This window comes from Nanorana parkeri, unplaced genomic scaffold, assembly GCF_000935625.1.
Source record: "Nanorana parkeri isolate BGI_ZX_2015 unplaced genomic scaffold, ASM93562v1 scaffold446, whole genome shotgun sequence".
NCBI lineage: Eukaryota > Metazoa > Chordata > Amphibia > Anura > Dicroglossidae > Nanorana > Nanorana parkeri.
In genome coordinates this window covers 956,277-980,999 of record NW_017306714.1, presented here as the reverse complement: position 1 = coordinate 980,999, position 24,723 = coordinate 956,277, and the positions used below count along the sequence as shown (strand labels likewise).

General features: G+C 41.1%; 1 protein-coding gene across 1 annotated transcript in view; it reads right to left on the bottom strand.

Annotated features, from left to right (window-relative positions):
* Positions 1-24,723, bottom strand: part of SCLT1 (sodium channel and clathrin linker 1) — a 130,203-nt gene that overhangs the window by 17,626 nt on the left and 87,854 nt on the right. The window contains exons 15-18 of the mRNA XM_018560293.1: positions 21,935-22,009; positions 20,475-20,620; positions 15,971-16,163; positions 6,242-6,438 (exon numbers count right to left, since the gene is read on the bottom strand). Coding sequence (XP_018415795.1) covers positions 6,242-6,438; positions 15,971-16,163; positions 20,475-20,620; positions 21,935-22,009 — 611 coding nt within the window. The remainder of the gene's footprint in view (positions 1-6,241; positions 6,439-15,970; positions 16,164-20,474; positions 20,621-21,934; positions 22,010-24,723) is intronic.

The window sequence follows — 24,723 nt, the reverse complement described above, 5'->3', positions numbered from 1 at the left end:
ACCTCCATTAGGCTGGCCATACACGGTTAGAATTCTGTCCAATTCACAGGAATCAACTGAAATTCTTACAGCGGGTGGCCCTGTTGGCTTGACAAAAGTCGATTATTCAATCCACATATGTCGAGGGAGCCAGGCCAAAAATCTTTGGTCGAATGACAGCTGCACAATAGCCACAGCGGGAGATTTATCCATTCACATTGTTTAGCATGGATGGAAAAATATGTTTGATTTTTTGTAGATCTAATAGTGTATGGCCAGATTCCCATGTTCGATTGGTAGGTCTAGTAGCTTACAAAGAGAGAGATAACTTTACATATGCTATCTTTTCAGCTCACAGGAAGTGACAATGCATTGCTGTACTTGCTAAAAAATGTCCTTAGCCTTAAAAAGTGAAAACCAATGCAGCCACCAGATCTCAGGACTGGTAAGCTGCAATCTATTGCTTTTGGGCTTAGATATACATTAAAATTGCCTGGAGCTTGAGAAAGATACCAACAGATCCTGCCATGCTTTGTGGTCTACACAGAATCATTCATATCAGTCCCTAAATCTGAAAGATGTAAAGTTCAAACCATGATGGATCAAAAGGTCTACCAAAGTACAGGTACAAATTGGTTTTCAGGAAGCTGAATAAACTACTAATAGGGCTTTGGATTTCTCAAAAGAAACTGGAGCACTAGGAGTAAACACATTCAAGCAAGGGATGGAGGAGAGTCTGGCGCTCTTGGTGAGATGATGGCGCTCTTGGTGAGATGATAATGGCACCTGGTTCTAACGTGATGGGTCCTACTCTCCAAAATTGTTTGTGAACTCATGTTACAAAGTTGTATGGAATATTCAGATGTACAGTAATACCTTGGTTCACAAACGCTTCTGTTTGCGAGCAATTCAGTTCGCAAACAGGAAGTTCGGCAAAATATCGCTTCCGTTCGCGAACACCAAATCGGTTGACAAACATGACAAACGCGGCCATCTTCCCTGCTCTGACACGTGGTCATGGCTTCCTCTAGTCAAGATGGCGGTCGCAGACAGACCTGTGCAAACTTGCTGTGAAGCTTTTTTGTGTGCTTTATAGCACATACAGTACTTTACAGTATTATTCAATCCAGCATGGCTCCAAAGAAAGTGCAAAGGTTAGTGTTCACTCTTTTCATACTGTACTGTACTTTGTTTCATATTCTTGTGGTTAAAAAAAAAAAATACAAATGGTTCAGAACGGAGTGACCTTATTTACATTGAACCTTATGGGAAAATTTGATTCTGTTCGCGACCAAAATCGGTTCGCGACCACGTTCGTAGGGGTCAGAACAGATTAACCTTATTTACAATGAACCTTATGGGGAAATTAGATTTGCGACTTTGGTTCGCGACCAGAATTGCGTAACAAATTTTGTTCATGAACAGAGGTACCACTGTATTGTGCTGCAATTAAGATTTTTTTGTACAGTAAAAATACATATATTTGACTTCTTAACCAGGTAAAGAATTTGTAATTATGGCCAACCATTTTTGTCAGTAAGTTTACTCCTTACTACTTCATGGTTTAGTATTACTGCTAAGTGAGATAGCTTTCCTGAAGTCAAAGGTCAAATTCCCTTCTAAAGGAACAGGTGATGCTGATACTCTGTACAGTAAGGAGACTGGAGGCAGAGAGGTGACATAGGAAGCTGAGTTCTCAAACCAGTAAGATGAACTGCTTAATCAGAAACTACATGTACCTATCTGGCGTTGCAGCGTGGAAAATATAAATGTAAAGACTAGGTCGACTTTGGGAAGTAAAAGGATATCATATTTGTTTTTTTTTTTTTTAGTTCTGTATTTAAGTGGTATGTGCAGAATTTCGCTTTAAAGTCTAATGTCCTCTAGAGAGGCTGGCATCTTTCAGCACAAAAACTCTCAGGACAGCTGTCACCTCCAAGGCTCCCACCTGTCGTCAGAAGCTCCTTAAAACCAATTTTAGGGTAGGGACACTATATATGTGATGCTGATGAGGTCTATATTTATCTGGAACTAGCACTGCATCTGGGAATCGGACAATGGCAGCCACTGGCGCTGGATAGGAATCGTGGCTATGAAAGGCAGGAACTGTCCTGACAGTTACAAAATGACAGGGTGTAAAGTATACATAGCGACGCACTTTTATTTTTTTTTAAACTACATTGATGTATTCTTCTGTTTAGACAGATATTTATATCTATATTTATTAGTAAGAACTGCATGGTTTCAAATCATCCTCACACATCATCATCCTGTGCTCATTTCATGTCAGTCCTTCCTGCATTAACGATGCGCAGTAGCTACTTATTATAGACAACTAGAACTACTACTCTGATGTTCATGTGAGCCATTAGTATGTAATGGTCAAGTCAGATTCCCTGGCTTCAAACCCCCTACTGATGACCACAGACGTTATAACTATTACCCATTTAAACTGTGATCATTCTTTGTTTTCTCAGGATACTCCTGTAAGTTTTCTTTATTATGCAATCATCTGGTTTAATTATAAATCAAAACACATATAAGCACACCACATATTATTTGATCAGGTAAGCAAGATATTTTCTGAACTATCGGATCAATTTTAAATTTGATCCAGCAATATTCCAATCCAATCGTTCCACAAAGCACCTAATATGCAGAAACTGTATGCTCGTGGAAAATTGCTTTAAACATTTCTATTTTATATAGTAAAGTGGTATTCCAGACACACAGCTTTATTTACAGTTTAAATATATGCAGTATGTTTACTGCTCTACCAACTAAAGGATTTGTAATTTTTGCCCAGGCAGTCTTGCAATACACACCTCTCTAGTATTCAGGATGATCACTGTGCTACTTATTGTTTAAATGACTGTTTCCTATGTCTTCCTAGATCAGATCCCTGCTAGTTAGTTAGAGGCAATTATGCGGATTCGTGGTCTACTGATTGCGGGAACAGAGGTGACATGAGAAGCCACAAAGTTGAACCCGGCAGATGAAAAGCTGCCTGTGCAGGGTGCCAGAAAGGCATATTTCATAAGTACACAATGGACAGGATTACAATTTCCTTGGCAGGTAAATCAGTAAACATACATGTATTTCAACTCTCCATTTAGTGGTTTACCCGGAGTTTCACTTTAATAATAAAAAAGGCAAAATTGTCCATTTTAAAATTTAGAACAATAAAAGACATCTTCCAAAAATATATCTTACGTGAATTTTACAGTATGCACTAGAGCTGCAAACCACAGAAATAATTATACATGATACACAGCATTTATTCTTAAAAATCTCAGGCTCCTTGGATTCAACGTTTATTGCAACGTTTCTAACAATTCTACCCTAAGTGAAACGGCTCTCAAAACTGTTAAACCATTGTTCAAGCTAATGGGTGGCAATGCTGTGAAGAGGCAGCTACCTACATGTGACAGGTCTTTTATGGTAGACCATGGAGAAAATGTAGGTGGCCAGACCAAAGAAGGATGTCTAATTCTTTCCCTAATTTAAAAGCTCCAATAACAAAATCTCCAGTTTATTAAATGCCATTTCCAAACTTGTTCCTTGTATGTGCCCAACAAGGTAATACTATAGTTCAAATGCGAACAGCAGGGGAGAAAAAAAAAGAAGCTTTTTGTACTTGTTCTTGAAGTACATTGCGGGACATAGAAATTCAGGAATTCTGAAACAGTCTGGTTATACTGCCCCCTACAGGAGGTTTGGACACAGGCAAACAGAAAAAACTGGTGAATGCCAGCTTCTGTAAAATCTTGCCTCTAACCGTCATGTGAGCAAGCTGTACAAATTGCCAATAAGCACAGAGGAGTAGCGGGATCAGTGTCCCTCAATGGGCTTCAAGAAAAATATTTTTTTCCATTAAGTACAACAATCTAATTTTTTTTTATAATCAATTGAGGGATGCAGGAATTCAGAAATTCAGAATTGTTCAAAAGCAGTCCAAAACTGAGGTGTGGGCAACAGTCATTCATGGATCTAACATAGAATCATGAGCCGTCTACAACAACCAGCATTTGTGTGCACACTGCTAAGGAAGCTAAGGCAGAGAGACAGGGCTCCTATGACCTTTACGCAGATTTCTTGCAGTCTAGTAGGAGAATATTGTGGCCTTCTGAGGCATTGCTTATGACCGTGTTAATAGGACAAGTGTTCTCTGAACGTCTCATTAGTGTCCCAAGCACATAGCCAGAGTTCCCTGTGCATTTGTGCACACATCAGTCCTATGCGGGAGACAGAGGCTTGTAATAAATGATCACAGTTAAAGCACATAGCTCTAGACATCTGCTCCAACCCTTCCTTAATTCAGCGACCTACCGCAGTGGTGGAAGGATTCTCCCTAAGGAGTTTAATCTATTCTGACATTGTTTGACAGATCAGAGTTGCCACCAATACAAGATGGAGGGTCAAATCATTTAGCTCAAACTGCAGTCTTAGGAGAGAATTTACATTAGGCATGGATCATTTATTAGTGAATCTCCTCTCAAAGGGAAAATGATATGCACAGTCTCAGGTGGGGCCCAGAACCCTTCAGGATGTTTCTACTCTGCATAAAGGAAATTTTTAAACAGTGGGTGTAGCAGGAAGGTCTTCGCAGCCATAGGAGCTCTAAAAGACCGAAGTCTTATAACAGCAGGCTGACCCTCCAAATGCAGGGTGATGAGCACTACATTGATAAAATTTGAAACAAACCCTTGTATATTTGAGTCAACTGCAATGACCCAAAAACAGCCCCTCCCAACTGTTGGGATTCTAAATCTGAATCGAAACAGGGGATGCAGGCCTGGTTTGACTCACGGTCACAAGAGGGTCCGAGACAATCTCTGCCAAGGATGGCGCTGGAGCATGCTTAGAACCCTTATGGACAGAATGATCCAGTAACTGGGTACAAATAGCTAGGGCATGCCTAGTGGATACAGAAGTCCCCGCAGACATGAGGGAGGTCCTGGCATCGCTGGATGGAGCTGAAATAGACCTCATAGATGAGGACCCTATAATGATAGGGGTCCCAGGCTCCAGGTGTCAGCCAGTTTAATGTACCCAGAACCATGAAGGGAATATTGTCTGAGGTCACCCGTAGCAGCAGGACTGTCCTCTGTGTCTTTGAAAAGACATGTTGCACCACATGGCGGTCAGCGACTAGGCCAATGTGGGGCAAGGCCTCAAGTACTCACAAATTTGAGCAGCTGGTGCTGATGAGGGTTTCAGGAGGCTGTAGGTTAGTTACTGTAGGGGATTACCAGAGATCAAAGATCCGCTTGGTAATTCATGAGCAGGATGGTGCTTACTTTAGGCGGAATGGTTGGAAAGAGAGCGTGGAGTGCATGGGTGCAGCACTCCACCTAGAAGATGGGAATAGTGCCCCCCAATCTCACCCTTAACCCTTACCGCAGTAAAGATGGTGGAGGCCGGAAATGTGAAAAATGGTGCCCAAAGGTAATAACTGAAGGAGCTTGCAGAGCTTCAGCCTGACCAGCCTTACTCACAAAGTGAGTCTTCAGAGGCTGAAGGTCTGCCTCTGAAGGTCGCATTTCAGGCATACCTTGCCACATCCAGAAGCCTAATCACAGAGTGAGTCTTCAGAGGCAGGGTCACACCGAAGGCTGTGCCACAGCTCTGAACCCAAAAAGCGTTCTGCGGCTAACTGAGCCAGCACACTCAGGTCTAGAAAGCACCTCAATGCAGAGTCCAGTTCCCAAAGGTCACATTCCAGGCTTGCCTCACATTCTTCCAGCCCAGTGGGGTCTGGCCCTCAAAGTTGATGCAAAGAATATACTGATCTGGATAGCTGGTAATCTTGAATGACGTCATCATAAAAATATGCAGGGTTATACAGAGGTTGGCTTTTAATTTTTTTTTCTGTTTGCCAGTTTCCACACCTCCTATAGGAGGCATTATAAAGCGACTGTTTCAGAATTCCTGTGTCCCTAATGGACAATGACAAGATAAAAAGGTGTTGCTTATAGCAGCCAGCCAGGATGGAAAACAGATAGAAAGCAGTTACCTAGTTTCTATGCACAACACCTTTTTTTTTCACTTTTGAAACCAGGGTTTTAAATATTACCATGTAGTACTGAGGCTGTGCCAAAACCACACAGGGAGGGAAGATGGGCCTACACGCCAAGGAATTGGACTGATTATGGAACCCAGGGTAATATGGGCGATATAAAGAAAAATAAATTGTGACAGTATAAAGTCCATATCATTTTGATTAATGCCAAGATATTCTAATAATATGGAAGTTACAAACCGTAGTTTTCTCAGCCTGTTCTCTGTGCTTTGGGATAGGTTATTTGTCTCTTCTTTCCATTTGTAGCTTGTTTTTCGCTGGGCCGTCAGTAGCCTCATAAGCTCTTGCATGGACTTTCGGCAGCTGTCTTCCATCTCCTCTAGCTGTACTTCATAGCCTTGCTCCTTCACAGAAAATTCATGAGCCATGGTGCTTAACTAAAGAAAGAAAACAATGCTGACATCTTCATTCTGCTGGTAACAATAACTTACTTCCTGTATTCCGGGCTGTGTTGTTACACCAACAGTACAGAAATATTGCTTTAGAGCCCTGGTTCTCAACTCTCTCTACAATGACAGGAGAAATTATGACAGGGGACACTGATGGACATTATGTATTCCAAGCCCACACAATGCTCACCAGTGTCCCCTGTCATTCATATTGTCTCCTGTCAGTGGGGGCTTTAGAAGGGCTGTGCTGCAAGTTTTCTACTTGCAGCGAAGCCAGTGCTAATGCCTCCCCAGCTTCTGCACTGACAGGAGACATTGTGACAGGGGACACCACCACGGTTTTTGGGGGACCTGATACCATGGCAATATGGATGGAGCTCTGTCACAGCACTGCAGCCCCCACTGGACCTCAGGCTGAGGATCCACCACACTTCTCGATATGATAGGGAGACTGGGTGGATCTTAAAAAAAGGAAAACAAATTTTAATTTATTTTGGAGTGTGTGTGAGAATGTCTGCGAGTGTGTGGGAGATTGTGTCTGTGGTTGTGTGTGTCTGACAGTGTTTTTGAGGGTCCGTTCACACTAGTACAGAGCGTTAATTGCACAGTCCATTGCGATAACTGCATTGTACCACGCAAAAATTGCATCTACCGCAAATTCTGGTGTGGGAGTTGTGTTGCATTGCCATTCATTTGAATGGCACGCCAAACGCACCTCCTGTCCACAGTTTGATCGCCCGCATCGGAACGTGCGATACCGCAATGCCGTGCGTTCCAATGCATTGCGACTTGGGTCGCGACTTAATGACCAAGGACAAATGTGGGTCCTGAGGTTATACAGGTTGAGAACCACTGCTTTAGAGGGTCCCTTAATCCATTTCAGTGGTAAACTGGAAAGAGGGGTGTGCATCAAGTTGCACCCTGCAGGCACAGTGGCAGGAAGCTGTGAACTAAATAGCAGGTTCTCTTCCCTCTGTACAGCTGCCACAAGTATAAAATGCAATTCCTGCCTCCTTAGGTTAGGAATTACAGTTCATAAACATTTACCACAAGTAGCTTGGGATCAGCTTTTTCACTGGCCATGACAAAATAGGAAATTGGCGAAGCCTCACATTACAGAAATCACACTGAACTCTGAACTCAAAGCATATATAAAGACAGAAATCAATGCAATTGTGTAACCATTAAATGCATTTTTCAAATGCAATCAGTGTAGGCATCTGAATTTGACCTGGTATCAGCCTCCTGCAGTCCCTGTACAGCACAGCTGGAGTGCAGGAGGAAGAAGCAATAAAAAAAGACACCATTCAGTTCATGTGCTGACAAGAATCATTTTGACAGAAAGCAGAGTGACAGAGGGATGAGATAATCACAGTGCTGCTTCTCTTTTCACTGTGCAGCCACAGGCTGGGGCATGTGAAGGACAGCCTGGGCTCAGAAGAAATGGGTTGAATGATGCTGGCTATAAGACTGAGGACATTTAGCAGAAACAAAAAAGCACTGTAGGGGAAGCCGGTTTTGTTATATTATTTACTTTACTTAAATATTGCCCAATATTTAAACTTAAAGTGACACTAAAGTCAGGAGTTAAATCTTAGAAATGCATTCAAGTACCCTAACTAGCAACAAAAATGTATCTTATTTGTGTATCACTCAGCTGTAGATCCTCCAATCATCTCTGAATTGGTGCTGACACTGTGCTTCCTCCTGGAGGGTGGCTACTTCTGTTCCCCATGGTCCCTGTATGTGTTGCAAGGTAGCCACCACTCCAAGCTCACTCTTGTTATGGACTAAAATAGTTTACTAATTTGTATTAAGATTATAGTTTATCATAAGAGCAAGCTTGGAGAGGTGGCTACCTTACAAAACACACATGGGTACCATGGGGAGCAAAAGTAGCCACCCTCCAGAAGGAAGGGCAGTGTCAGCAACAATTCAGAGACGATTAGAGGATTAAGGTCTCGTTCACACCTAGGCGTATTGCATATGCGCGATTCGCGGTAAAAAAGTTGCGCGACCGTCGGCTACTTGGCTGTATCCCAATGGAAACGCGCAACAAACCGGCCCAAAGTAGTACCTGTACCTTTTCAAGCGTGGGCCGTTTTGTAGCGCGTTAGGGACGGACGGAAATACGCCAAGGTGGGAACGAGACCATTGAATACAATGGGATTTATATTTTTGAGCGTTTTGTAGAGCGTTGGTCGAGCGTAGAACGCGCTACAAAACGTTCAGGTGTGAACGAGACCTTACAGCTGAGTGATACACAAATAAGATACATTTCTGTTAATAGTTAGGGCACTTTTAAGATTTAACGCCTGAGTTTAGTATCACGTAAACACTGCCAGTTAGAGTAGGGAAGGGGAAAGGAGAGATGTTCAAACCTTTCCCAACTTTATCCAAATATATACAGCAGCCAAGTACACTACAAACATCTTAATACCTTCATGCACCTGTGATTGCAAATGCAACATACGAATGGACATTACTATGGCAGAATACTTTAAATAAGATCTCTGCTCTAAATGATAGAGTCTACACAGTTTCTAATGAATGAGCTGTTCATTATTGTTATTGTTATAATCATAATATAAAAATATTATATATAGCTCAAGTCTTCATTTCCTGCACCTGGGAAAGCTTATAGTATACAAATTAGCTGCTGATTCCCAAACCCTGCTCATGCATCGAGACAAATGACAACAGCTCACTGTGAAGCAGAACAGATAGTGGGGAGGCACAAGTTCTAGAAATGTGACCTATCCAGTATCCCTGTAGACATAAAACACATCTGCTCGCATGTGATAGCGTTTGAACTGTAAAATAGGCAGCCAGTCATTGTAGCAGATATAAAAGGTACTGAAAACACCAGCGAGATTTGCTGCAGCTATCTTCTGCATTCTATCTAACACAGAAAGCAGCAATGGACATGCTGAAGACAGAGGATGAGAAGCCACAATAAAGGATCAGAAATGCATACGTGTCTATGTGACCTCTGACTATTAGAAGCATGATGCTCCCTTTATTTATAGATGCCCATGCTTCTTGTTGATTGCATAGTCCTAGTGCTAAGCCTTACAGACCGCTAAAGAGATACCACCACTTCCACACAGAGAGCATGAGTTCTGTCTGCAGCTGAATGCCAGGGAAGCGGCGTTTAGACCGGCAATGGGGAGCAATTTATCTACTTACAAGAAGACATTTTCATTTCAGCTTTCTGCTTAGAATTCACTGTCGCTAGATACTTTTATTTAAACTTCAATTGGGCTGTAATGATTTTTAATGAATACATAACTGGGCTAAAAGCTTTTTTTTTTACATTTTCCTGGAATCCTGCTTTAAATTATTTTTTTGCACACTATCCGCTTAAGAGAAAACAAATACATGGTCGCAGGTGCAGCAAAAAGCTTCTTGCCGCTTGATACTGAAAAGGAACAAATAATATTCATTTTAACACTCTTGTATAAAACATGCTGCTGACGAGCTCCAAGTGCCTGCTTTGTACAATCTCCTACATTTACCATCTGTCTGTTTGGGTGATTTGTATGGATGCATTTGGTATTTTTATTGTAATTTATGGAAAGTGCTCAGTTTTCTAATTACCGTTCTGAAATATACATAAAAGAAACTTTGAATGGACTATTCGGCAGCAGTCATTTAACCAGTGCTCTCTGTTCACTTAACTTCCTACACAAAAGACTAGCTCAGGGATAGGCAACTTTTGGTGCTGCAGCTGTACCACACCATATCTGACATGCTAAGCAGAAGCAAATATTCTAGAAAGTTTAAGGGCCCGTTCACACTGCGTTTTACTGAACCAGATCAACATATGTCATTGCTAGGACACATAGAAAACAATCTCTTCTATGTCCCCTCTTTTTAATGCGGGTGTAATGGGTGGTGCTCTACAGAACAATGCAAACTTTCTCTGTATTTTTGCAGCACACTGGATGCCACAACAGGTCGCCACATGGCAGCACAGCACACCATGCTGCTGTACAGAAACCGGAATGGAACGGAGACATTGTGCACGCTACGTAAAGATAGAAATAAAAGTAAACAGTGACAGCTCAAAGCACACTGCCAGAGCTGCTACAATGCACTAGCCCCTCTAGTAAAACGCAGTGTTTTAGCAGATGCGCTAGTGTGAATGGGCCCTAAAGCTACCCGTGCATTCAGTGAGACAGTATAACCATACAGGTTATGGTGAGAAGCAACTAAAAAGGAATCAAAAAAATGCTTCAACCAAATCAGTATGCAGCACAGTAAAGTCTTCTTAAAATAGGAGGTATTCACATATCCCAAAAATAAGAGGATTGTTCCTCATTTCAGGACAGTGGGTGGTGCCATGTATACCATTCCTTAATACCCCAGCAGCCAGATACACATCCAAAGCAGCTGGTGCCTAGTTCAAATATAACCTAGCATTATCATTATTGCAATATGCACGGACACCGGTTTTTCAGTACCGAGTACTGATATTTATCTTTTGGTCAGAGGAAATCGCCCTCTGACCAGAAGTTCCGGTATTGGGGGTTAGTATCGGAGCATTTGGGCGAGTACGAGTACTCAGCTAAATACTGGGTATTGGCACCAATGCTAGTATTGGTGCATCCCTAGTTATAGTACAGGATTTATATAGTGTCAACAGTTTGCGCAGCGCTTTACAATATAAGGAGGACATTACGGTTACAATACAAATCAAGACAAGAGGTTGCCCGTGAGAGTTTACAATCTAAAAGGGAGAGGCGAGTGATACAAGAGGTGGTAGCTGTGTGGGGATGAGTTGTTTGAGAAAGTGAATGTTCAGTGCTTAGGCTGAGGCGTGATAGGCTTCCCTGAAGAGATGAGTCTTTAGGGATCGCCTAAAGGCAGTCGGAGTATGTGATAGATGTTCATGTTGGGGTAGGGAGCTCCAAAGGATGGGAGAGACTCTAGAGAAGTCCTGGAGGCGAGCATAGGAAGAGTTGACGAGGGAGCTAGAAAGCAGGAGGTCTTGGGAGGAACGGAGGGGACGGGTTAGGGTGATACGATACTTTGAGACAAGGTTGGAGATATATCTGGAAACACAGATGTGGATTTCTCTGTAAGTGGTTGTTAGTATATTGAATTTCATTCTTTGGGTGATTGGAAGCCAGTGGAGGGATTGGCAGAGGGTGGTTGGTTCGGTTGTTGAGTCTAGCAGCAGTGTTCATGATAGACTGAAGAGGGGACAGCCTGTGTAGAGGTAGGCCAATGAGGAGGGCATTGCAATAGTAGGGACGAGAGATGACAAGTGAGTGAATGAGTAGCTTTGCGGTTTCATTGGTGAGGAAGGGGCGTATTTTGGAGATGTTACAAAGGTGAAGGTGGCAGGATTTGGATAGTGATTTGATGTGGGGCAGATGTGTGGCTGGAGTCAAGGATGACACCTTGGCATGGGGGAGGGAGGGATAGTTCTGTTATCAATCGAAATGGAAAAGTTGGGGGAGTGTGCACGGGGGAGGAAATATAATGAACTCAGTTAATGGAAGATTGTGCTTTAAGAAGTGTTGGACATCCAGACTGATATATCAGTTAGTAAATTAGTGACGCTCAAGGACACTGAGGTGAGTTATGGAGTGGAGAGATATAAAACTGTAGTTGCACTGTTCACCATTGGTTCTGGATGTTCATCTGGCTGATGGGGTATAAAAGAATGATTTGCTTGTCTCCATTCACTGTCCTAAAATAAGGAATAATCCCCTAAATTTTGCGATATTTTATGGATTGAGACAAGTGAATACCGCCGGTTCTAAGAAGCCTCTACTGTACTACATACATGCAGTCAAATTGTAGTACAATCCAAAAGCTTTCCATAAAATAATGCAAAAATGTCACTATGTATGAAATGAAACCTAGCACAACAGATGAATGTTGTCAGTTGGGCTGCCTGGAAAACATTTCGGCAATTTTATTAGTATTGGTTAAAAAGAAGCTGCAGCAGACATTGCACATACTGCTCGATGTGAGGCTCACTCACAAATGGAGAGTCCTGAGGATGCACACATGCACAAAACTGTCCGTGGACCTGATCATTCCTCATAGAATTTATAACACATCTTTTGAATAATTGCTATCACAAAACCAGTGCAAGATAACAAATAACACAACACATAAAGCACCATTTATGTACATGACAAAACTTAGCAGCAGAGCAGTATTGTGAATTTAAAACAAGTGTATAATGGATCCTTGTACTGAAATTGTCTAAGGCTCTACACATCTTTACATGCTATTATTGCAAGGCTTATTGCAGGTAAACAGACCAAAGGAGCTCATAATAGTCAACAAAGTCAAGGAAATTCAGAAACTGCCAGAGTTATTAGTCTGGGTCTTAGAAAGAATCACTTTCGCAATTGTTAAATATTATATATATATATATATAATCTATAGAGAGATATATATCTATATATAAATATTTATATTATTATACCTTATATATTTTTTATACAATATATTAAGGATTTGGTGACAACAAACACATAGTAAGACAAGTACCCAAATGCCTCCATTAGTGTGCATGGGGAACTCCAACATAAAGGTTCGCTCACTACAGGTCTGATGAACTAATTGTGAAAATGTACAGCATGCCTGTTATATCTCCCTCCCCTTTCCCCCACAATACACCAATAAATCCAAGTGGAAAACCATTACTTTCACACATCACACTTTCCCCCACTTCAACATGAGTGGCCAAGCTTAACCATAAGCAAAGAAATACTTTAAAAGGGGTTCTAAACCCTCCGGTTGTTTTTGCCTATATCTACTGCTAGCATGCAGTAGATATAGGCAAGAAGTGTAAAAAAAACAAAAAAAACCGCTTAAAATCATTTAAAACTGACCTCGTTATCGCCGCTCGTTCCCGCGCCGAGAATCAGGAACTGCTCGTACGGCTGCAAAGCATCTTGGGGCGGGCGCATGAGCAGTTCCGATTCTCGGCCGGGAGACGAGCAGAGATGCAAGGTAAGTCTATGGACGAGTGCACCCGCCTGCAGACACCGCTGGATCGGAGGGACAGGGCAGTCAGCGCTGGATCGGAGTGACGTCACACCGCTGGAGAGATAGATGAAAACATGGGGAAAGAAGAGGAAGATCGGAAAAAGAGACATCATTTAAGGTAAGTGCTAACATTTACATGGGGGGGAGGGAAAAAAAAATTTGCCTTTAATGTCACTTTAAGGAATTTAGTATTTGAAGGATTATAAAGTCCTCCTACAGATTGGGGTGTTGAGCAGCAAGGGAGCCTACTGCAGAAATTGAAGGTTAGTTTTTCTTAAACCTGTAGCGAGTACAAGCAAGCAGTACAAGAAGTGGCGTAACAATCGCCATAGCGACCCAGGCGGTCGCTATGGGGCCCGGGCACAGGGGGCCCGGCCAGGGCATCCCTCTGATGCCATGTGGGCCGCCTGGGTCGCTATGGCATGCAAGGGTGCTGGCTGTCACTGACACTGCTCAGCAATGGCGTTTCCCCTCACAGCCGCTACGGAGCTGTGTCAGTGACAGCCAGCAGCTACGGCAGAAGAGGCCAGCGTTCGCAGTGAAGGAGGAGGTGGGGCCTGCCTTAGAGCAACCCAGCCTCCTCTTATATCACTGGCCAGCGACCTAAGAGCAGGTGGGGCCAGTGATGTAAGAGGAGTCGCAGGGCCTGTCGATAAAGGAGAAGTCGGGGGCCCGGGGACGGAAGAGGAGGCGGGGCCCCCGGCAATCACGGAGGCGGACAGCGCTGACAGGTAAGAGGTGTGCAGCCCATCTGAGACCCTGCAGAGCCCCCTATAGAGAGTATATGGTGGGCTCTGCAAGTGGCATAAATAGCAATCACGGGGCCCCAAACAATATTTTGCTATGGGGCCCTGTGATTTCTAGTTACGCCCCGGAGTACAAGTGCTCATAAAACATTAAGGTCCATAGCGTAACACAGTAAAAACATATATTTTTATTAAAACCGTTTACTCACAAGGATAATCGTGCAATTGCCTCAAAACAGCTCTCCTCCTCAGCGCCACTGCCGGTTACATGAAACCTCAATAGGGTATTATCCATTCAAAGATATGCTATGTACCGTGATACACTATGGACCTTTTTTAATGTTTTATGAGCACTTGATGGAATCCGGTGAATAAGGAGGGAGAAGGAGTGCTGTAACATTGATGGTTCAGCATTCAAGGGAACGGATTGGAAGTGGCTATTAATAACTCACTGAGCGCTGTACGACCATTTTTTATACTGAGCTGAGACTTTCTTGGTTTATTTAATGATTCATGGAAGTTTAAAAGGCTTTCTTCTCCTTCTGTCCATATTCCAAAAATATCGTCAAGGGAATATACGGAAATTTTTACATTTCAACGCCATAAAGGAGGGACTTAATGTGGATTCTGGTTTTCTGACACACTACCAGAACTTTTTATGAATCTACAGAACATCACAATATTCATGTATGTGGTATATATCTGATCTGTTTAGGGTTTATTTGTCATCCTACATTTATTTTTTCTGTCTTTTGATTATCAGGAGGCATTTTTTACTCCCAGGTCTAACATTTATGACGCCCCACAAACCCTCCTCCCCGTCAGTTTAGACAGCTTTCTCCTGTCTAAACTGACAAACTGTCATGTTGATCAGTATTGCTTCTGACCTGAAGAAGAGAGGTTCACTCTCGAAAGCTTGTCTTTTATATATTTTGTTAGTCCAATAAAAAAGGTATCATTGCACACTGCAATACTGCGTTTTTGTCTTTTTTGACATCTTGTCTACTGGACTAATACGGCTTACCCATTTATATTGCACTATATATATATATATTTATTTATTTTAGAGCTGGGCATTTGTTTTGGTTTTCTATACAATCAACGCTTCATTTGTGCTCCCTACAACCCCCTTAAAATTATTTGTGCCACATTTGATATTTCTCCCAGAAATATTAATTCTAAAAGATCAGCGAGGGGGGGAAGTAAAAAGGGAAAATGGACATGCACAGAAAAATGTAAGCTGTGTGAAAGCACTTGAACTACTAGAAGCCAGTCTAAAGAATATTTTCCTTCACTGGCTTGAGTAAACAACAAAACACAGAACGCTGTCTGCAGGGGCCCCAAGGACTGCACAATAAGTGCCAAAGGGGTGCAGGTGACCCATGGGCTGCAAGTTGGGCACCAGGGCCCTAGAGGAAGAACCTAGAATTCAATTTATGAAGAAAAAAAAACCTATCATACAAATATAGCACAGGAAGATTGTACGAAGCCAGAATAAAAATCACATCAACAATACTTTGTGGTATATTAAATAAAAATGTATTTTTATAAGAACTGCTTGTACTGTTTCACACACAATAAAAGTTTCACTCTCGAAATAACTTTTTTTTTTAGAGCGGGAAATGAATACTTACTAAAAATAGGTAATAATCTTCCAGTACATAAATAGATTTCCTGCATCTGTAGGACAGCTATTATGAAGTTATTTATTTTTATTGTATGTTACTACTAGTTGACCCAAATGAACCTAGCAATACCTGAAATTTGAGTTTTTGCTGCGCCTCCATGGCAGACCTCCTCCACTCTTCCACTTCTTTTCGTAAGTGTTCATTCCCCTGCACCAGCTTTAGCCTCTCCTCGCTCACACAACTGCTCTCTTTTCTTTCTGACTCCAAAACTTCGTTCAGCTTTTGAATAGTTTCCTGACATCTGGACAGCTCCTCCTCAGAGCTTTAAAAAAAAAAAAGGAATGAGTATACCTTATCCAGCAAAAGATCAATAATACTATATTAAAAATTCAGATGGTCAGGACACAAAAATCAGACAAAAACCAGGAAACTTCCATCATAAACACAGAAAATATATACAAAACCGCTGAACATTTCTGTTACCAATTCAATATAAGACCAAAAACATTGGCAAGCATCATTTTCAAACTGCCACCAAACTAGAGTTCATTCTATAGATGGTATTAAACTGGCTTCCAAGTATTTTGCATCATTACAATATGCATTGTTTTTCAAGCAGCCTGCTTTAGTAAGACAAAATACAGACTGAACCTATTCTCCCAAACGGCACTGATCAACAGGCTGTGATCCATGTGCTCTACCTAGGAATAATGTGCTAATCAAAAGTGACTGCAGGTGAAATCAGAATGTAATATTGTCATCTTCCAGTTACTAATTCAGGGCATGGAACAATAGCTTAAGTGTGTAAAGCGTTGATTTGCATCAGATCCAAACAGCGGCGCTCTCTAGGTAGTCTGGATCCAGACAGAAAAATATGCCCTTTGGGGAATTACAATTGTAACTGCAATCACAACTTTTCAGAAACTAGGCATTACATACAGATTTATGCAGATGGAAAGCAGAAAGCGATGATAAAAAAAAAATTGAGAAAAACCTACAGTAGAAAAATGAAAAGCGAGTTGCATAAAAATACATAAGAAACCTAAACAGCAGGATGTAAATGATGGTCTAATCATAGTTATTTTTCTCCTGTGACTAATCCCGTTATATTTGTAAATAAAATATACTACGGCAAGTGAGGTGCAAGGGGCGTACAAAATGGTCGGATGCCGGAGATAGAAAGAGCTACTAACAATACAGACTACACAACGATACATGCGTTTGTACACACACATAAACACAATCAGATGTGGAAGAGTTCAGCGTAATGCAAACATTTCAGTGTGTGTTAATACATGCAAAGGAAAGGTGCCACTCTAAAACAGGATATCATGGCTAGTGCTCAGGAGACAGGCTGATTCTGCAGGATACTAAAACTTTTAAACATCAAAGAACAGCATCCATTGTAAGTGATTAGCATTTGAAAAAGTTTAAAAAAAAACCTTTTGACACCATGTCACTTAAAGGTTTGTCAATATAGTCAAATGACAGGAAAAGTCCACAGTCCTCCATGTACTTAAAAGTCATGTCATTTTGCCTAGGCTTTAAAACACATGAGAAAGGGGGAAAGTATATATCCTTTTTAACTCAAATTAATACGGATTTAGCAATACTGACATGCACTACTAAAATGTGAATTTTAATGACAGCTCTGCTATACTAAAGTTTCTATGACCTATGCAAAAATGATTGTTTTTTCAGGTTTGTAATGATCTGTATAGAGGAAAACTAGCAGCTAATCATCATCTGCAGCTTAGCTCATTTGCTGATACTTATCTTGCTAATGTCACCACACTATGCAAATCCGATTTTGTTACTGGCACTATGGCCTCGACATGGATTGGGCCCCAAATGTTTTAAGCGTATGGAATAGACAAGTTTATGCAGTTCTATTAAAATGAGAGTAAATGAGAACTAGGAGATCAAATCTGCACACTGAAACACTCACAAAATGTCATATTATCTTGTAAAGGTCTGAACAGAGAGTAAAGAAGAACATTGAATAATGGTAAAGAAAGACAACTGTGAATATGTGAAAAGATAGTCTGTAGTCAAAAACAGGAACTAGTCCTTTAAAAATAACCCCAAAAAGAAAAAAACAGCTTTTGCTGCAATTGTCGCCTTAAATCCAAAGCTGCCATAGTCCACCCAAGTACTTTCTTTTATGGGACTACACTTTTTGAATTACCCATTAAGCTAATAAACACCAATAACTTCACAATATCACACAGCTAGCAACCAGACCCATCAGCACTATAAGGAGTCCTAATGAAAGTGACACTAAACTCAGGAGTTCAATCTTAAAAATGCATTCAAGTACCTATTAACAACAATGTATCCTATTTGTGTATCACTCAGCTGTAGATCCTCAAATCATCTCTGAATTGGTGCTGAGACTGTCCTTTCTTCTGGAGGGTGGCTACTTTGCCAAGCTTGTTCCTGTGATGGACTACATTCTTAATGCAACCTAGCTAACTAAAATGTGAGATTGTAGTATATCACAGGGGTGAGCTTGGAGTGGTGACTACTTTTATAACACACACAGGAACCATGGGGAACACAAGTAGCCACCCTCCAGAAGGAAGGACAGTGTCAGCACCAATTCAGAGATGATTTGAGGATCTACAGCTAGGTGCTACACAAATAAGATACATTGTTGTTATTAGTTAAAGGATAAGTTCACCTTTTGCAAAAATGAAAGAAATGCATATCTGATAATATAACAAAAAAATCTGCATTTCTGTCATTCTTGCATTCAAGTCCGGAAAGCATTGCAACGGTGATCACTTGATCAGGGCTGAAGAGCCAGGTTTCTGCACATTCTCATACTGGCTGAGCTCCGTACTGATGTACGGAGTATTAGTTAGGAGAGATGGGGAAGGATGGCTGGACAGGAATACGGACATCTCTGCCACATCTAACCAGAGAGAGGATGGCTGGACGCTGTATGACCTGCTTCATTGCAGTTTAAAGTCCTTCCCCATCTCTTCTAACTGAAACTCTGTACCTCAGTATGAAGCTCTGCCTGGGAGAGAATGTGCAGAAGCCTGAGCTTTGCAGCTGTGATCGAGTGATCGCAGTTGCCATGCTTTCCAGGCTTGAATGCAAAAATTAAAGACAACCATATTTTTTGTTATATTACTAAATATGCATTTCTTTAATTTTTGCAAAAGGTGAACTTATCCTTCAAGGTACATTTTTAGGGCAGCAGTTTTCTGCAGAAGTTCTGACTCAAAGTCTATAGCAGAGTTGCAGTGATTACTAGATAGCATTAATTGTCCAATCAAACACTTGATGTTAAACATCAGTTTTCTTTTGTAAAAATCTGAGCATCCTTGGTGTTTTTAGAAATCAACAAGTCTCGCTTCTGAACTAAACCATAATTGAATGACATTTACTTTGCTAAAGCACCATGTATCAAACAATTGTCACATTTTATTAAAATACCTTTTCACTTTTTTTTTTCATCATCCTTTATTGCATCTCAGTGCTGCTGATCACCTGCAGCCTCATTGCAGCCACGTCCTGTATACATGTATCCACTCCAGCGATGGCAGTATGGCATTTCTAAAGCTGGGTTTCCGGATAGGGAAAACGGTCTACATAATCTGTGCTGGTAGTCTCCATTGGAAGCTAACCCAGAAGCACAGCTCGGGGAGAGGGATAGAGCATTGCTATCTTATAACAGGAAGATCATGGAAGATCGGGTATTTAATGATAGATGCAAATTTAAAATAACTTTTGAAATTACATTAACTTGTTAAAGCTTATGTGAGATTTTAGTGATTTGGTTTATATATACATTAAACAATTCTCCTTCCATGAGCCGTTTCTTTAACAAGATCAAACTGAAGGGTTATTTAATCATGCTACATCCTGTATTACATTTTCTCAAGATTTAGGAAAATTCTGTTCACTAGAATAAAAGATAGGAACATAACAAATACTACAATAGTACTGAATAAACAAAACATGGCAACTCTCATCCAAAAGGCTTCATCAACCACATAAAAGGCTCTTACTTTCACTATAGTTTATGATCAGCTGTCAATTCTCTCTGGGCGACGTACAGAGGGTAAGACTGGTGCACACTGGCAGTGAGGCTCAGCAGCCAATGAGACCTATATCCAGTCTGTTAGTACTAATCCTTCCAAGAAAGCTAGACTTACTCCCAAGGTTTGCTTAGAGAGAATGTAGGGGGGTTTGTTGTTTTCACCCGGGATTTCCCAATGAAATCCAATTGGAAAAATGTGTAACTTTTGGGTGAAAGTTGTTTGAATCTTGTGTGAAAACATTTATAAATAGATCCCATAACCATGAATAATACAGTATAAAAACCTTTTAACACATGCATTCTAATTATTAGGGCTTCAACAGCAAACACACATAATAAATGTGCACAGACTGTAGCTATATTTTACCGTACCAAATCACAGGATGCTGAGCCTTTTTTCCAAGACATTTTCCATATGTTAAATGCACAAGTGAAAAAGTAAAATGAGCCAACATGTGGCCTTATCTCAAAATGATGTACAATTCCCCATAGGACAGTAATCTACATAGTCATCTCTGAAAGCTTTTACAGCACTTGGCTTTTTTCAGCTATAATTGATGGTACAATGGGTTTGCTCACTTCAGTTGCAATTGTTTTATTTTCTTTTGTACTGCGCGCAGGCTTATCTGGAGGTCATCTTTACTGCGTTCTGCAATCAGACATCGCTGTTGTAGTTCCTCTAGCTTTCTATAATCTTTCTCGCTTACCCGGCCTTCTCGATACACCTGCAACAAGAAATTGGATGGTGTTGACACTAGATCACCATGAGGGATTGAAATTTATTTTCTGGATTTGGGCCAAGTCAAAAAGCCAAGGCCAAAAGACTCAAAAGTATACCCTGCACGCACACAAACAGAACAGCTTAGGCTGGATACACAACAAAAAACTGTACATCTTCAACCAGTCACAAAACAAAGCAAAATATTTAAAGAACGCTGCAGAAATAAGAGTGGAACACTGAATGTTCTCAAAGTGAATGGCATTGATTATGAACAGCAGCATATATTCCATGGCTTTTTTTTTTTTTATTTATGCAAAAGCATACAGCACTTTACAGAAAGCATTTTACCGGTGAATCTTATAATCTAATTTCCCTATACCAGTTACCTAAACAACCCCCGGAACAGCTATACAGGCAGTGGTAGCCAATTAACCTTCCATAATGTTTTCTATTTCTGAAGAAAATAAAACATATGGTCCACAAGGTCCTGGTCTATTTCAGGACATGGAACCTTGATGCAGATGACACATGAAACAGTTGTCCTGAAGTAATGGGATTTTGCAAAATTTGTGGTGCTACATATTTCATTTGGATGACTGGACAACATGGCAGTGTTGAGAGACCACTGAATGCTTGTACATGGGCAATGCGAGGCACACACCTGACTCACTCCATTGAACTAGGGCTGGATTCCGGGCCTGGAGCATCTGGTTCTTTACAAGCTGTGCGCCTACAGGAATAGGCTGTGTGTTTGTGAAAGACGATGTGTGCCTAGAAGTGTCCTATGCTGCAGCCAGAGAGGTGAAAGAGACTAACACAAGAACCTCTTATTTTTTGGTCATGTTGCTCCAGTGTGAGCTGTGTGTTCCTGGGTACTAAGATGGGTATTCACATAAGGGTGAAGAGTTTGGAGAAGGCAGGAGAAGTGGACAATCTAGGACAACATAGCTGAACTGGAAAATGAGCTGAATTGGAGAATTTTCCGAATCAGCTATTTTGTCCTAGACTGTTCACTTCTCCTGCCTTCTCCAAACACTTTACCCCTTTTATGAATAGCCTGTAAGACTGAAAACATAAACTAGAGGGTACTTTTAGAATGAGTACAAAAGAGAAAACTGTATGAAGGGACTAGGTTTGAATTTATAGACTAGTGAGGTGGTCCTACAGGGGGGTCCAATAGTTAGGGCTTAGCCATAGTATGCCAACATGAGGAGGCCAGGAAATAGACTGAATTGCTTGATATAACCCTACACATTCCACCCTGGGAAATGAGTGGTTAAACTGTAATTAGGCATGCAAGTCTAGAACTTGGTCTTACCTTGTCCAGCTCTTCCTCTGCAGCTCGCTTCTCTCTTAAAAGACGTTCTATAAGACTCTGCTTCTCACTACATTCCTATTAAACAAAAGGCACATTTCACCAAATAATACAGAATCTGTTCTTATATGTTCATAGCTCTTCCAATCCCATCTAACTGTGCCTGTGCACTGGAAATCAGACATTCGGAGGTAAAGTCAAGTTTTATCGTTTTTTTTTTTAGATACAATGACATCAACTCCTTTGCTGATTGGTTGGAACTATCACTTCGTTCTAATGGCCGAGGTCCAAAGTTTAAAATCTGGTAAAGTTTGGTGAGTGCAAATTTTGTAATGTTATCAAAGAATATGGTATCTAGTGCACTCTACAAACTCTGAGTTGAATATGGAAAACGGGTACCTGAAGACAATTGTTGTTATGGCCATAATGCTTTATTACATACAACGACTAATGGTGAACAGATAAGGAGAGCAGATACTTAGTGATGTCTGCACATGTTCTTGCATAGCCTGCAGAATTCCCCAGGACTTTATTATATAAATGTCCAGCAGTTCTTGTGGTTGAAAGCTTAGCCCCAACTTCCCCCCAATTGGAAGTGGAAACGGGCCGCGCTCCCTCAGCACTCAACCATCGGTTATGCTGTGCATTTGCATACTAGAATGCCCTGGGTTTGAAGGCTCCCTGGGAGCTCTGCAAGATATGCAAGTATACATGCACGCACATCTACTTACCTGCTTTCCACATCTGCTACCTGTTTACAAAGTTTCACATGACTGCAGGATACCTTTTATTATCATGTTTCATGTTAATCTCTGATAACGGTGAGATAATTGCCATTGCATATTATCAAGGAATAGGGTAATTTAGAAAATGTTTCTCTTTGCTTCCCAAGGGCCTGGACAGGCATAAACACAACTATTTTTGCAGATAAAAAAAATTGAGCTTTTACCCACAGCAACCCAGACTGCCATGAGAAAATAAAATGCCTGGCTGCTATGGGCATTATGTCTTAATTGGATCTTAAGAAATTACAGTATGAAAAAACTATGTATTTGTGACTACTGTATCTCAAGAGTAAGTTGACAGTAAGACTAGGCATGATGTCTTGGTTCAAGTCAGAAATAATGATTTTTGCCTACGTTTTTTAGGGATATTTTCATACTAAGGGAATAGCTTCCAAAGAAGCTGCATGATGATGAAAATTATCTTGCAAGATTCTAAATGGACTAGCTCTATTCTCACTATAGTAAATGAAAAGAAAAGCAAAACACTTTTATCCACAGATTTTACAGTAATTTCTCAAATTATCCCTTAAGTGTTAAATGGTACTATTTGTGTTTAATGAGCACTAAGCAGTGCTGAATGATAAGGAGTCGCACTGACTATAGACCCATTTAACTTGCCTTGAAAATATAGGATATCACCATTAAGACAAAACTGTAACATGGAGAATCGCTTTTAATTTAAATTAGTCATTTGCAAGAACCTTTTTAGCTGTATTTAAAAGAGAATCTATAGACGGTATGTAAAGATCTGCATTGGAATGCAGAAATATTGCTAGGCCACAAAAAAAAGAAAAAAGAAGAAGATGTGCTTTTCATCGAGTTGAAAATGCATACACGTATTTTGTATATGGAACAGATCTGTGTGTGCGTATGTATTCCCGTATAAAAATAAATTATATGGAGTGTAACCTTGAGATACTGTCAGGAGACTCTCAATATGCCGGTGTCTGAATTATTCCATCTGCGGCAAATACTCCACTTTTTGGGATCATTGAGGTTACCCACCCTGGATAAACCATTTTGCACTACATATGAGAGGTGGTGCCCGGGGAATGGAGGACAGAGAGGGGGTATCTCAGTAATATATTCTCTTCTGGTAGATACGAAGACTAAGACACCGTTTATGTCAGAGTGGGAGAGAGACATGGCAATCGATCTGCCAATAGCGGTTTGGCAGCAATGCTGCCGGCGAGTTCTCTCGGGGCTGCTTAATACCTCCTTAGCCGAAGCAAATCACAAAGTAATATCAAGATGGTATATGGTCCCCTCCAGGATAGCTAGGATATTTCCAGGGACGTCTCCTGACTGCTTCCGAGGGTGCTCAGCTCCAGGCACTATGTATCATACATGGTGGCAGTGTCCCAAGGTGCGATCCTTTTGGAGCAGACTCGTTGCTCTTATATATAGAGTTGTTCGGGTCTATGTTCCAAAGGAGGCTCAATATGCTTTATTGAACTGCCCCACACCAGGGACCTCGAGGGTCCAAGATAAATTGATCTCCTTTTTTTTTCTGGCAGCTAAAATGACTATAGCAAAATCCTGGAAGCTACCAACGATACCTTTCCAACAGGTTAAAGCAAAACTATCATGGATAATGGTTCATGAGAAGATGCAGAGCATCCTAATGGACTCTGAAAAGAGTTTTGAATTAACCTGGTCACCATGGATTCGCTATACGGGAGTGGCGGCAGTGGTCTGACTAGGTCTCAAATAATTACAAAGTGGAATGAGATAAGTGTGTAGGGAAGGCTCCCTGTTTCTCTTTTTCTTTTTTGTATTGTTTTTTTTTTTTTGGTGTCTCCAGACAATACCTCAAGCAAAGGGGAGAGTTTGCCCACTTAAGGACGTAGGGTGCATTATAAACTATGGTAATATAGGGACTAAAATGGGCTAGATGAACCATCATTGGCTATAATATTATGGATTGCAACCCATCCAAACTAGGATATCTCTAGGGATACCCTAACACGTATCGATACCGGTCAGAAGATGGGGGTCCCCTGTCGT